This window comes from Alosa sapidissima, chromosome 23 (assembly GCF_018492685.1).
Source record: "Alosa sapidissima isolate fAloSap1 chromosome 23, fAloSap1.pri, whole genome shotgun sequence".
NCBI classification, from domain to species: domain Eukaryota; kingdom Metazoa; phylum Chordata; class Actinopteri; order Clupeiformes; family Clupeidae; genus Alosa; species Alosa sapidissima.
In genome coordinates this window covers 18,175,346-18,188,644 of record NC_055979.1, presented here as the reverse complement: position 1 = coordinate 18,188,644, position 13,299 = coordinate 18,175,346, and the positions used below count along the sequence as shown (strand labels likewise).

Genomic DNA, 13,299 nt, shown 5'->3' with positions numbered 1-13,299 from the left:
GTATTTTCACATGGACATAGTAGGCTAGCCTCCGCTTTATTACAAATTCATTTTTTTACAGATATTACAAAACAAAATGTCCATTCAACACCAAAGATACGACAAAAAGGCGAATCTTTTTTTTGCATTACAAAAAAAACATGACAAACACATTGACTGGTGTCACAAACATCGTTGAGATTATTAAAATGTATAAAATGTTAGGCTACATTTTAAATTTCAAATAAAAAAACATGTTACAAAAACAAAATGACAACAAATTACAAAAAGTAGCTTATGATATGCAAGATAAATACTGAAATGTATAATATATATATATATATATATAGAGCCTATAAAATACTGTCTTGAAATCAATATATTAGCCTGTATTTTTCAACTTGTGACAGAAAATGCTACCAAAACATTTGTCAGTATGTCACTTAATGCAGACTCAGATGCCAGTGTGTTTTCTACTCTCTCCCCTTTGTTCTTGGTTTTTTAAGTCACTGGCCAGTCTCTAGCTCTAAGATTTCCATTAAATATCTAAAATAACTCGACACTGTATCGGTTTGTGGTTGTTTTTCCCTTAATAAGTGTGCCTGGTTTATAGAGTGATAGACAGAAGCTCATCAGTGCAGAGAAGGCCATGATTGTACTGCTGAATCTTGTTACAGAGCCGTTGCTTGGCGGGGTTCTCCACGTAACTCTCGGACGGGCCACTGACCACTCCTGAAGTCGCAACAGAGATAATGAACTCAGTTAGCACACAAAGTAGCAAATACAGTTAATGATGCATGTGATCAACTTATACATGTTGTAAAGTATCACAATGTTAAGTCTGGTAGGAAAGGATAGGTATAGGGCTATGAAGACTTAACCTTGCCACACATGTAGGCTACACTTACCTTGCTGCAGAAATGTCCACAAATGAGTAAAAAAATACTGAATTGGGCTGTATTTTCTGTGTTTATGTTTAAGACATTTAATGCTGTGTTCAGTGCTGAAAGGATTTATGATACTGCACATGGCAGAATAGTACATGGAAGTAGTCTGCACTTTAGTTCAACTAGTAGCTAAAACAGACAAACACTTGACTGGTCTGACCTGACTGGTCTTCATGGTGTCCGCACATGACCCACTGGTGGTGTGTGTGGGGTATGTGTGTCTCTGTGTCTGAGTGTGCCTGAGTGTGTGTGTGTGTGTGTGTATGATGTTGAGACATTGTGTTGTGTTGATGTAAGTGTGTTATGATAGGATGGGAGCACCAGTGCTAGAGGTGTGTGTGTGTGTGTGTGTGTGTGTGGGGGGGGGGGGGGGGTCATGTGTGTGGATATTGAGACCTGCCTTGAGAGAGATACAAGGGGAGGGGGGTGACGCCGTTGGCCCTGCAGTCCTCGCACTCCTGAACGTCTGTATCCGGTGTGCAGCTGCACTGCACTGGCCAGCTGCCATACAGGTCCAGCACCGGCTCGACTCCACCGTCCGACTGCAGCGTGTGTGCAGACAGACATGCAGACGCGTCGATCGTCTCGTATTTGTCCCAACCTTCTGCCCGAGGTTGCTGCTGCTGCTGCTGCTGCTGCTGCTGCTGCTGCTGCTGTCGGCCACCACCACCATTGTGGTCCATGCAGCCCAGGAACGTGACCTCTGATTGGCTGCACTCGCACGGATGCGACGGCGCAGACAGAGCCGCGGAGTCTTGGAGGACGGAGACCGAGTCGGGCGGGGCACACTCCGGGATGCACGGCGGCAGGCTGGACGTCTCGTCGTCGTTCTCCGCGGGCAGGCTGGGGGAGTGGGTGGGCGTGGGGTGACCGCTGTGCTGCGGGAGGGCCATGCCATCGTCCAGCGTATGTGGCTGGTCCTCAGGGGGGCAGGGGAGAGGTAGAAGCTGGCTCAGAGTCTGTAGCACCTGTGGAGTGGGCGGGGAGCTTTGATTATATTGCCTAGCTTTTTACATTTGTTATGTGTTTATTATTTTACTGTGTACAATTTCTATGGAAGCTTTATACCCCGAATTGTTTTAATATTTTCGTCAACATCACCTTGGTAATGTGAACATATTTTGTTAAACACTCTTGAGCAACTGAATGTAATATGATGGCACTTGAACTCAAGAAGTGGTACACACACACACACACACAAACACATAAAGACAACCGAAACCATCCTCATTAATATTACCATATCCATTGTAGGCCTATTGCGGGCCTTGCTGGAGCTGCAGTCCATCCCCAGGCGGAGGAGAGAGAGAGCCAGCGCGTGGGGCCAGCGGCCCGCCCTAGAGTCCAGCAGCCTGAGGCAGGCGTCCACACCACCCCCCTCCTCAGCCGTATCATCCAACACGTTCCTCTGCAGCACGGCACAGCAAAGGCGTCAGACATCAGGAGTGGCGGTGCTACACGTGTGTGTGTGTGTGTTTGTGCGTTTGTGGTTGTGGGTGTTTTCGGATGCGTTTGTATGTGTCACTGTGTGCGCATGTGCTATTGTCTGTTTTCTGTGTGTGTGTGTCTGTGTCTGTGTGTCTCTGTGTGTGTGTCTGTGTCTGTGTGTGTGTGTCTGTGTGGGTTTACAGGAATCAGTACAATCTGTTTTGTTATGACATCACTAGAGATCGGAGATATCTGATCACCACAGAAGTAACCGCAGGAAAAGCTGCTTCGTTTTTGTATGTTGGAACATCTACATCAGCAGCAGTACTCACCAGGAGTCGGTGTTTTGGTTTGTCCTGCATAACCTGCTGTCCTGTCAGTATCTCCAGCACCACCTACAGAGGAAACATCCGCCCAAAAAAAAAAGTCAAGAAGTTAACAGAGATAACAACAGCACCATTACATCTGAGGGGGCTCAAACAAAGAGAAATGATTGAGTCATGTGGTCACACTGAGCTTTAACCCAAAACGGTGTCTTTGAATGCTGCTTTCAATATCTGAGGTATTTCATTCATATTATAAAGTTATGGTAGCTCCACTGTTACAAGAGCGAAGCGCTAGCTACACCTCAGTCATCGGTCACCCTCAGTGTAGTATGAGTGGTCAGTGAGCCCACACTCTTTATCTCCAGCATGTGCTGACCTTACTGTACCTTCTACATTTGTGACTCAAGGGTGAATCGATAAACGTAAACTGAATAAATGTATTTGATGCATTAACAGCAGAATTTTGTATGTATATCTGCCATGTTACCATCCCATTTTAGACATCCCTTTCATTACTCAGAAAATCGAAAAGAAGATAGGCTACTGCATATAACTCAGTGACATCAACCCTGTATCACTAAATAAACACTGAGTACATGTTTAACCATCTGTCTAACCCAAATGCACTTTTTTCTCAACTTTTAACTAAGTGCCATCTCTTGCTAATGTGTAGTATACCCAAGAAGAATAAAAGGGTTTCTATGTCAAAATAAAAGCCAGTGTACACCCACCATCCCAAAGCTGTATACATCCAGCTTGACAGACAGCTTCCCATCTCTGATGTATTCCTCTGGAAGATACTCCCAGTTTTGGATACTGGTCTTCATGGTGATAGTGCAGCTGTGATTAACTGAGTGCGGTCTGAGGCGTGCCATTCCAAAGTCGGTTAGTTTGGGCTGAAGGCGTTCATCTAGAAGGATATTGGCACTGTGCACACACACACACACACACACACACACACACACACACACACAAAACAGATACAGTTTTAAATATTTGACATAGACCTTGATTAAAGAGCCTGAGTTTGCACATGGTGAGAACAGTTAATGTTCTCTACTTGAGATGGGCAGACAAATGCTTCTTCTCTTAAGCCCTAAAAGGAAAGGCACTTCTGTGATCAAAGGAACCCCTTCCACATGTGGCAGCAGTGAAGTGAAAATCAAGTCACATCCGCAGTATGACCATGACCTAAATACTATACTGAAATGTGTTTAATCAAAACTAAAACCAGAAATGATACACAGCATCATGAAAGCACAAAGAGACACCCTTAAGCATGACAGCAAAAACCACTACTGGCACCATGATGTCAAGAACATCTTATCTCCCTTTAATTTCCGGGAAACTTTAGAACTTATACAACATTTAACAGTGCCTCATGAACTTGAAACAGCCCTGGCCCAAGAATAACATGCAAAACCCCTCACAAATCCCCTAGAGCACCATCAACTATCTCTAAAATATCTAGTAGTTACATCCTGGAGGGGCTGTGTGTGTGTGTGTGTGTGTGTGTTAAAATGTTTGCATATAGAAATAGGAACAGAATGTAAATTGGCATGGTGTTGAACACGCCTTTGCTCTGTGTCACCCTGGTATCTGCTAAAGTTAACAAGCCAGCCAGAGCCAAACTCTGATATCAATGTGTACTTCACGTAGTGTCACTGTATCAAATACAATGCAAGTCAATGGAAGAGTACCATCACAAATGTAATGGTGAGTTCAAGACAACTCGAATCCTACAGAATTCTACACATAATCCGTTTAACCCAGAACTCAGAACCTAGAACCTAGCAGTACTTGCTCAAGAAAAATGCTGATGTAATTTTCCCTCAATAACCTCTGCCTCCATCTGGGTCCCCTCGTGAGCAGCATGGTGGTAGTAGTAGGCTAGTTGGTGTACCTGCTAATGTTGGCACAGATGACAGCACATGGTTGCGTGCTGTGCAGGTGGTGAACAGCCTTCGCCACACCTTTAATGATGTCCAGGCGCTCCTGCCAGGAGAGGGCTTTTCCAGCATCCTAAGGAAAAAATCAGACAGACATGAGCCCTGCCCACTATGTTTCATTCATGCATCGATAGCAGCTCCCTCAATGTTTGTTAAGTGTACAGATTCAGAGTAAGTCTCTATCTTTCATTTTTAGACAAATGATGAAACTGCAACTATAAAAAGCAGAAGAGAAGCTGAGAAAAACACACACACACACACACACGTGAAGATCCCTGGTTACAGGGAATCCAAAATAAGAAGTGACAAACAGGAACATTAATAGATCCAGATCCTTACAAGGATGAGTTGAAAAACCTCAAATGTTGGCATATGTGAAGTTGTGAGAACACATTTACACACCCATGTTAAAATTGACTAAATGATGTGCTATTTTAATTAAGATCAATTTTCCAAAAGAGTTTTTATTCGTCTTTTTAGTCAACTTTAACATGGGTGTGTAAATGTATTCTCACAACTGCATGATATGAGGTATTACGTAATAAGGACACTCCAATGTGTTACAGATGAAATCCCTATACTGTACTTCTCTTTAGACTCTCAGGCCTAACACTATACTACCATCAAGAAGTCACAGAGACACTCCTATGGATTTCCACAATGATAAAATACACACATGTACGGACTTATTCAAGGACAACAGCATCCTGCTCCAACTTTCAGTAAGATATGACGCTTACATTAAATTAGCTCAGATCCGTGAGGCAGAAAGGTTGAAGCTCCAGTTTTGCTCAAACATTTTAGACACACAAATAATCGTATCCATTCATTTAATCATTATGACCGCCGCGCAGCGAAGCGGCGGTCATATAGGTTTAGTCAGATTTCTTTTCTTTTTTTTTCGCATGCCCAAATTTCCGTCAATGATTCCCGGGACACTGAAAGACCGGGGTACACGAAACTTGGTGGGCATGTAACCCCACATGGATAGCATGGAACCATCGTTTTTCGTTTTGATCTGTAGCCCCGCCGCTGGACTGGACCCCCCGAAAGGAGGGTAGGGCAGACACAGTTTTCTGTGAATATCTCGAAAACCGTAGGGTTTAGGAGGACTATTTTTTTTTGTATGTTGATCTCAAGGGGCCATGTCAACCCATCCCATAACAACTCATTTCATGTATAGTGCCACCTAGTTAAACACAAAAAAGTAAAAATGAGGTGTTGTAATTGAAGGTATCTGTGACCTAACATAGTCAAAACTGCACGAAATTGGAAGTGTAGGATCATTATGACACCCTCTGTATGCACGCCAAGTTTTGTGGAATTCCGTTCATGGGGGGCCACACAATAAATTAATTTATGTTACTATACCCCAACTGGCCTGTAGGTGGCCGGAGACAGTTTTCTGTGAATATCTCGAGAACCGTAGGGCCTAGGAGGTCCACCTTTTTTATGTATGTGGGTCTTAAGGGGGCATATCAACCCATCCCATTACCACTTATTTCAAGCATAGCGCCACCTAGTTAAAAATTAAAAAGCAAAAAATTAGGTGTTTTCATCACAATATCTCTGGCTGACAAGGTCAAAACTGCACGAAATTAAAAGTGTAGGATCATTATGACACCCTCTGAATGCATGCCAAGTTTTCTGTACTTTCGTTCATGGGGGGCCTTACAATAAAATAATTTATGTGTACATTTAGGGACGTACACCAACAAGGATTCCCGGGACACTGAAAGACCGGAGTACACAAAACTTGGTGGGCATGTACCCCCACATGGATAGCATGGAACCGTCATTTTTCGTTTTGATCTGTAGCCCCCACGCTGAACTGGACCCCCCGAAAGGAGGGTAGGGCAGACACAGTTCTCTGTGAATATCTTGAGAACTGTAGGGCCTAGGATGACCATTTTTTTCCGTATGTTTGCCTTCAGGGGTCATGTTAACCCATTTCATGTGCACACATGTGCACAAACAGATACACACACACACACACACACACACACACACACACACACACACACACATACATTCACAGTAATCATACGTATGACACATACTCACACAGTAGGCCTATGTACGCTTGCATGCACAGGCACATACGCAGGCACACACACAAGCACGCACACACACACGCGCACACACACACACACATATAACATAAACATAACACAAACAATCAAGAATTTCTGAGAATTATGAACAGGCAAGATGGAGGTGGGGTTGTATAAAATGAATTTTACATGTGAAATCTATGAACCAATCATGTTTTGGTACTTGTTGTCTAGCAGATACCAGTGAGAATTGAGTGTGGATAATGCAATTTAGTGAGACAGTTAGAATCATATAGGCCTTTCAGCGTGATTTCTTTTTGTGGAAAAAATGTGCTGGACTGGGCGGCGGTCATATTTTGTACCGCTCTGCGGTACATCTAGTTTAAATACAATTGGCACAAGCACAGACAGTTAAACAGACAACAGTTTACTATGACTAATATATTACAACATCACTCTGAAAGTATCAGCCATTTCTGCCTTATGTAACAAGTATTTGCCTTTGCCTCCAAACCTACTTTTGGGAGAGAAATCATTAGTCACACTACAGTACTTGACATGGCTATGACTCATCGTACCTGATTGTGTAGTTTTTTGTGGAGGGAACCATTGGGGAGGAAAGGGTAAACCAGGAAATAGCGATCCCCATCAGAAAAACAGCCACACAACTCCAGGATGTTAGGATGCCGGTAGCTGAGAGAGATTGGATCAGAGTTTGTCATGCGAGTGAAAGATCAAGAAACATTTGAGGTGGTTATCACCTTGTGGTTTTGCGGTTCCTTTGTATAGACGATTTACCCCAAAAAAGGTGTGCAAGTGAGAAAACACACACAACCAACAATGATGCAATCAAGTAACTACTAAACGGTAGATTAGACACAGAGTAGGTAGCAACAGTAAATAGGATTTTCATACAGTCATTGAGACATGTGCAAGTCACACTAGAACATACTAATGGACATAAATAGCACACATTACAGTGAATGGCATAAGTTCACAGTGAACGCAGTATTTCAGTACTACTTTTATGTCATCTCTCTGATTGTTTCTTTTTAAATAGAAAGGTAAATCTGAAATATCTAAAAAAAAAAAAACATGAGCGGTTTTAAGGAAAGCCTCTATTTAAAAAAAACATTATTATGCCCAAGCACAATCCCACAGGAGTCTGCTTTGGGACAGCCGTGGCCTACTGGTTAGCACTTCGGACTTGTAACCGGAGGGTTGCCGGTTCGAACCCTGACTAGTAGGAAAGGCTGAAGTGCCCTTGAGCAAGGCACCTAACCCCTCATTGCTTCCCAAGCGCAGCTCACTGCGTCAGGATTAGCGCGTGCTTCACACTGTGTGTTCACTGTGTGCTGAGTGTGTTTCACTAATTCACGGATTAGGATAGATGCGGGGACCAAATTTCCCTCACAGTATACCTATAGTATACTATATTGTTTTAAATGAGGGCTAGAGCAATAACTGCAGCATGACTCAGGATGTTGCCGCGTATGTACTGAATTCAGTGGTCCCATAACAACACATAATCAAAGATAAAACGGAATATTGTCATCTTGAGGCAAATAGGAAGGATTGAGATCTGCACGAGTGAAATTAATTCATTCATAACAGGACTTTTGACTTTCTCTTCCCTCAATCAAGAAATTCACACACCACTGAAATAATGATATGATGTAATGATGATAACATCATGGAGCAGCGTAGCTTTCTTTAAAGAAGGAAAATCAACACAGCTCCAACTCTAAAAATTCAGGCTAGAACCGTAGTAAATTCTGTGTGATTGCCTCTTGTCGTTTTGCCCTACTCCTGTTTTTTCGTCATTTTTTATTTTATACTCTCTCATGGAACATGACAAAAACACAGCTGTGGGCAACTATGGTTTACCAGACTCAATCTGACACTCAAATAAATCTGATTCACACCCACCCACATCAAAAAGCCTTGCAGAAGTAATTTGGACATATCTGATCAAACCTGATTAGGGTGACAGTCGGAAGCCACAGGCCCCATGTGACCTACACGTTGCCATGTCGATGACACATTAGAGCCACTCAAATAAAGGTCCAGGGTCATTCCACGTCAATTCAACCAGGGCCTCAAACAATTCTGAAAAAATTACCAGGTGTACCTATGTTACCCAGGAGACACACTGTAAAATTACTTACTGTTATTATGTAAGATCAATACTTTCCAAGATACAGCCAGTTTTACAGGGGGAGGGGGGTGTCGGGCTCTTTTTTTTGTCAAAGTTCACAAGCCCACAGCGCGAGAACTAAACCATGTAGGAGGCTCAAATTTTGCATGCTGGTACATAAATAGGAATAGTATGTAACAAAATCGTCACGTTTGGTCTGGATAATCCTGCATGGTCATAGCTGTCCCTCAAAGTTGATACAAATTTTATTGGAGTTTTTGGCTGGGCTCTGTTTAAGCACCATTGACATCAATATGTTTTGTATAGAGCTACCACAGGTTACTCTATACAACCACAGGTGGCAGTGTGGTGACTCTATATAAAACATATTGATGTCAATGGGGCATTTTGCCCATGTTCAGGGTGGAAAATAAAAAAGAAAGATTTGCATAAGACAAGTCAAATTGGTGTTTTCAAAAAGAAGGGATCATGGAGAATAAGGAAAAACATATTTAAAAAATCTTTGTATATTCCCACAAGGTGTTTGGGTGCTCTGAAAATGATAACCAAAATGATTTTTCAGACTTGTGAGGTCTGCTGTTCAGACCCTGAAGGGATTTATTTTCTGTTCATTGCTTTTTGTGAGAGTGTTTCTACTTATCTCAGTAAGGAAAATAAATCAAGAGCCTATGTTGAGTACAAATATGTCTTCTGAAGGCTTAAACAGAGCCCAGCCAAAAACTCCAATAACATTTGTATCAACTTTGAGGGACAGCTATGACCATGCAGGATTATCCAGACCAAACCTGATGATTTTGCTACGTACTATTCCTATTTATGTACCACCAAGCAAAATGTGAGCCTCCTACATGGTTTAGTTCTTGCGCTGTGGGCTTGTGAACTTTGACAAAAAAAAGAGCCCGAACAAAATCGACACCCCCCCTCCCCCTGTAAAACTGGCTGTATCTTGGAAAGTATTGATCTTACATAATAATAGTAAGTAATTTTACAGTGTGTCTCCTGGGTAACATAGGTACACCTGGTAATTTTTTCAGAATTTTTTGAGACCTAAGTGCGTGGGCCCTGGTTGAACTGACGTGGAATGACCCTCCACTATTTTTTTCCCTTCATGTATTGACAAGTATTTGCTATTGCTTGAGTTGAATAGTGTTCTTGATCTATACTTGTAGGTGAAGTATTTGCTAGTGTTCTTGATCTATACTCACAGGTGAAGAACCTCCATCTCTTTGCGAAACTTCTCCCAGAGCACCTGCCACGATGTGTGCTGCACCTGTACAACATCAAGGTAAAAACTAATCATAAGGTCAGGCTCCTACATATCCTAGGATCTGTTATATATAGCAACAGTCCGAAAAAGGTCCAGTTGAGTCTGTGGTAAAATAGACTACAGTATTAGCCTACATAATGCAATCACAAACACAAAAATCGACAAAATGCAAATAAATACCCACAGCTGCAAAATTGTAGACCATACCTTTTTAAAAACTTTAACAGCAAAGGTTTCATTTCCCTTTATCCCTCGATAGACATCTGAGAAGGCACCACCGCCTATTCTCCTGTCTTGATGAAAATTCTCAGTTCCCTCCAAGATGTCTGCAAATGAGACCTTCAGCATGGCTCCATTACCTGCAGGTAATGAAAATGAAAACTCAATTTCCCAGAAATCCACTAACCAAAGGAAATGTGACATGGCATGACGGTAATTCCTGAAATCCGCTGGCAAGGCAAGTACCAACGTTGGTCATCACCACAAAAAAGTCTGCCAGGAAATATTTTTTGTAAACCCCTCTAAAACTAGTCAACCTGATCAATGGGAGGATGCAATGTTTAGACTGACACATTTGTCTTTTATTGCCCATTCTTTTCTTGTGTGTGTGTGTGTGTGTGTGTGTGTGTGTGTGTGTGTGCGCCCCGATTCTCCATACCTGCTGTAATAATGGCAACTGAACTTGAATCGCAGGACAGGTTTTCAGTGTGACAATTCGATGTTTTTGGCTGAAAAGAACACACACACACACACACACACACACACACACAGGAGTTAATTATGCAAAGCATTTCATATATCAACAGCTAAGATGTTTGACATCATTGTTAAGAGTCCCAGCATTTAAAATATACCTTGTGGACTTCAAGGGATGGTGGAGGTGGCTTTGGGAGATTACTTGAATTGTCACCTGAAACCACAATGTGCACAATATGTTACAATGGTTTCTCTTACAACATTGCTCTCAGGTATATGGTATATGGCAGCTTACTGTTTCTATCAAAAAATCAACAGTGTCAGTTAGGCAGCAAATATTACAGAGGAAAGTAACTGGTTGTTTACAAAAAAAGGAGGAAGTACACTTCAAATGAAGGGGGAGGGAGGGGATGTGTGTCTTGCAGCCACTATTGTCATTAAAGGGAACCATTTGCGCCAAACTGAACATGTTGGACACCATAGCATTACGTTATAACAAGCCTGTGTCTGTGTGTCATCGCAACATGTGTAGTGTAGTAAAAAAAAGGCCACACCTGTAGACTGGAAGAGGCTGAGCGCTCTCCAGTGCCCCATGTCCTCCAGTACCCGGAGGAGGTCCCCGACCGTCTTGTTCTGTTGCGCCCAGGACCAGAGCAGTTCCTGGGTAGGACTCTTTCCCGCAGCCTCTCTCATTTCTGTGCATCGCACATCCAGCCAGGTGGGCGAGATCCGCGCAGCTGTCAGCAATGTTGACAGGTTAATTTTACTAAAGTTCGACATTGATATCATATGATTGTGTTAGATAGATGGTCAAACGAGTAAACAACGGGACACTTAGACTAGGATATAATTCGAGATGCGCAATGGTGAATTGGAGGCGGTGGGAAACCCAAGGCGGCATAACAACTATTAAGAAAAATGATCTACGAACAGAACAAATAGCCTATAGGCTAATTCTGAAATGCTGTGTGGTTTGACATTTTCAGTTCTCCTCTTTGTCAGCAGCATGCGTAGGCTACATAGACATGGCAATTACTTGAACATATCACTTACCCAAACCTTTCCACCCAAGAGTACCAATTCCGCTGTCCATAATTTTACAGAACGTCTCGATCTGAGCAGGGGGGATGTCAAATAGAAGCATCGAGGGATCCGCTTGTCCTGCCATCTTGATATAGCCTATTACTGGGAAAACGTTTCCCCACCTTCTAACTTCTGTGGTCGTTCTTCACATAAGTTTTTCAGCGAGTCGGCTACGTGTGTAGCCTACAGCAGTTGCCAATTTCGGAATCGCCCAAACCCCGCCCACATATGCTGTCATTTGCCTCTAAGCCGTCCTTTCAGTTGTGCATTCAGATAGCAAGGGGCTTTAAAGAGAAACAGTATTGGCCATTTCTGTTTTTGCTTCTTTTTCGCTGGCTCTGTCATGATGAATGTCTGAGAAACTCCATCGCTACCTTGTTCTAGTCGGTGCCTGCCGTGTATGTGTATTTAAATGCAGTAAAGCAATTCGTTACACTCGTTATAGGCTACTTCCTGACACTGAGGCCGTTGGCCCGGCGCCGGCCCAAAGTTGCAAGGGTGTTTTTTTCCGCTCACTGACTCCAATGACTCCGAAGCTGTTAAGTTTAGGTAAATTAAGCTTTAAAAACCTGCATATTAAGCTAAAATCAGAGGTGTAAAAGTCCGGCTTCAGAAAGTGCTGACACATAGGCTAGGCCTTTGCTTCAACCATTCAATAAACCAGGTGATTCAAATTGGCACAACTCCTCAGACAGGTAGATGAGCTAATTTGTAAAATCGCCTGTGTTAAGTGCACAGATAGAACCAATACATGGTAGGACTTCTACACCTCTGAAGAGATGGTGGTCCAACAGCGGACCACAAGTGGCACGCCATGCGGCGGCATAGGCCTACCACCAGCGGTCCGCTTGCTGCCAATCTGATTTTGCTATCTGGGTGGTTACAGCATGTGATTCGGCTGCGCAGTAGGAAACCTTGAAACCGCGCACTTTGGGTGATAATCTAATCAATAAACCAAAAGCGATTATAGGCCTATAATTGCATTCGTGAGTCAAACAGACTACCCCACTAATTCTGTAGTAGGAAGTGATAGTGATTATAAATAGAATAGCCTAAGTAGCCTACAGTAATAAAAACTATGAACTGCAATTGTATATCCTTTCCACATGATGGCACTAGAGTTGTTTCTACGGATCCGAGTAGCCATTCAAAGATAACCTGAAAGAAAAGAGTCGCCTAACATCAAATCATCAAAATGAGGCGCGCTGACTCGCTCCATGAATAGCAGTCTGCAACAGATGCTTCAGAATGTGTGCTCCTGGTCAGTGAACTACCAATAAAACAGCAAACACTAAATTAAAGGAAGAAGTAAGCCCAAATACTTCTAGATCGGGCACAACCTCACAGCATGATTTCATCAGACATTCAAGGATGATGTCTGGGTACGGACCGGCCAGGGATGGATTACTGCA

General features: G+C 42.8%; 1 protein-coding gene across 1 annotated transcript; it reads right to left on the bottom strand.

Moving 5' to 3' along the window:
* Nucleotide 1: 1 nt before the first annotated feature.
* On the bottom strand, nucleotides 2-12,246 carry irak3 (interleukin-1 receptor-associated kinase 3). The gene is made up of 13 exons (XM_042080662.1): nucleotides 11,858-12,246; nucleotides 11,359-11,541; nucleotides 10,963-11,018; nucleotides 10,767-10,836; nucleotides 10,316-10,467; nucleotides 10,047-10,111; nucleotides 7,262-7,376; nucleotides 4,584-4,702; nucleotides 3,412-3,607; nucleotides 2,687-2,749; nucleotides 2,167-2,334; nucleotides 1,327-1,894; nucleotides 2-711 (listed from the first exon to the last, which is right to left on the bottom strand). Exons 1-13 carry the CDS (start codon nucleotides 11,970-11,972, stop codon nucleotides 587-589), a joined length of 1,995 nt encoding a protein of 664 aa, XP_041936596.1. The 5' UTR covers nucleotides 11,973-12,246; the 3' UTR covers nucleotides 2-586.
* Nucleotides 12,247-13,299: the final 1,053 nt, after the last annotated feature.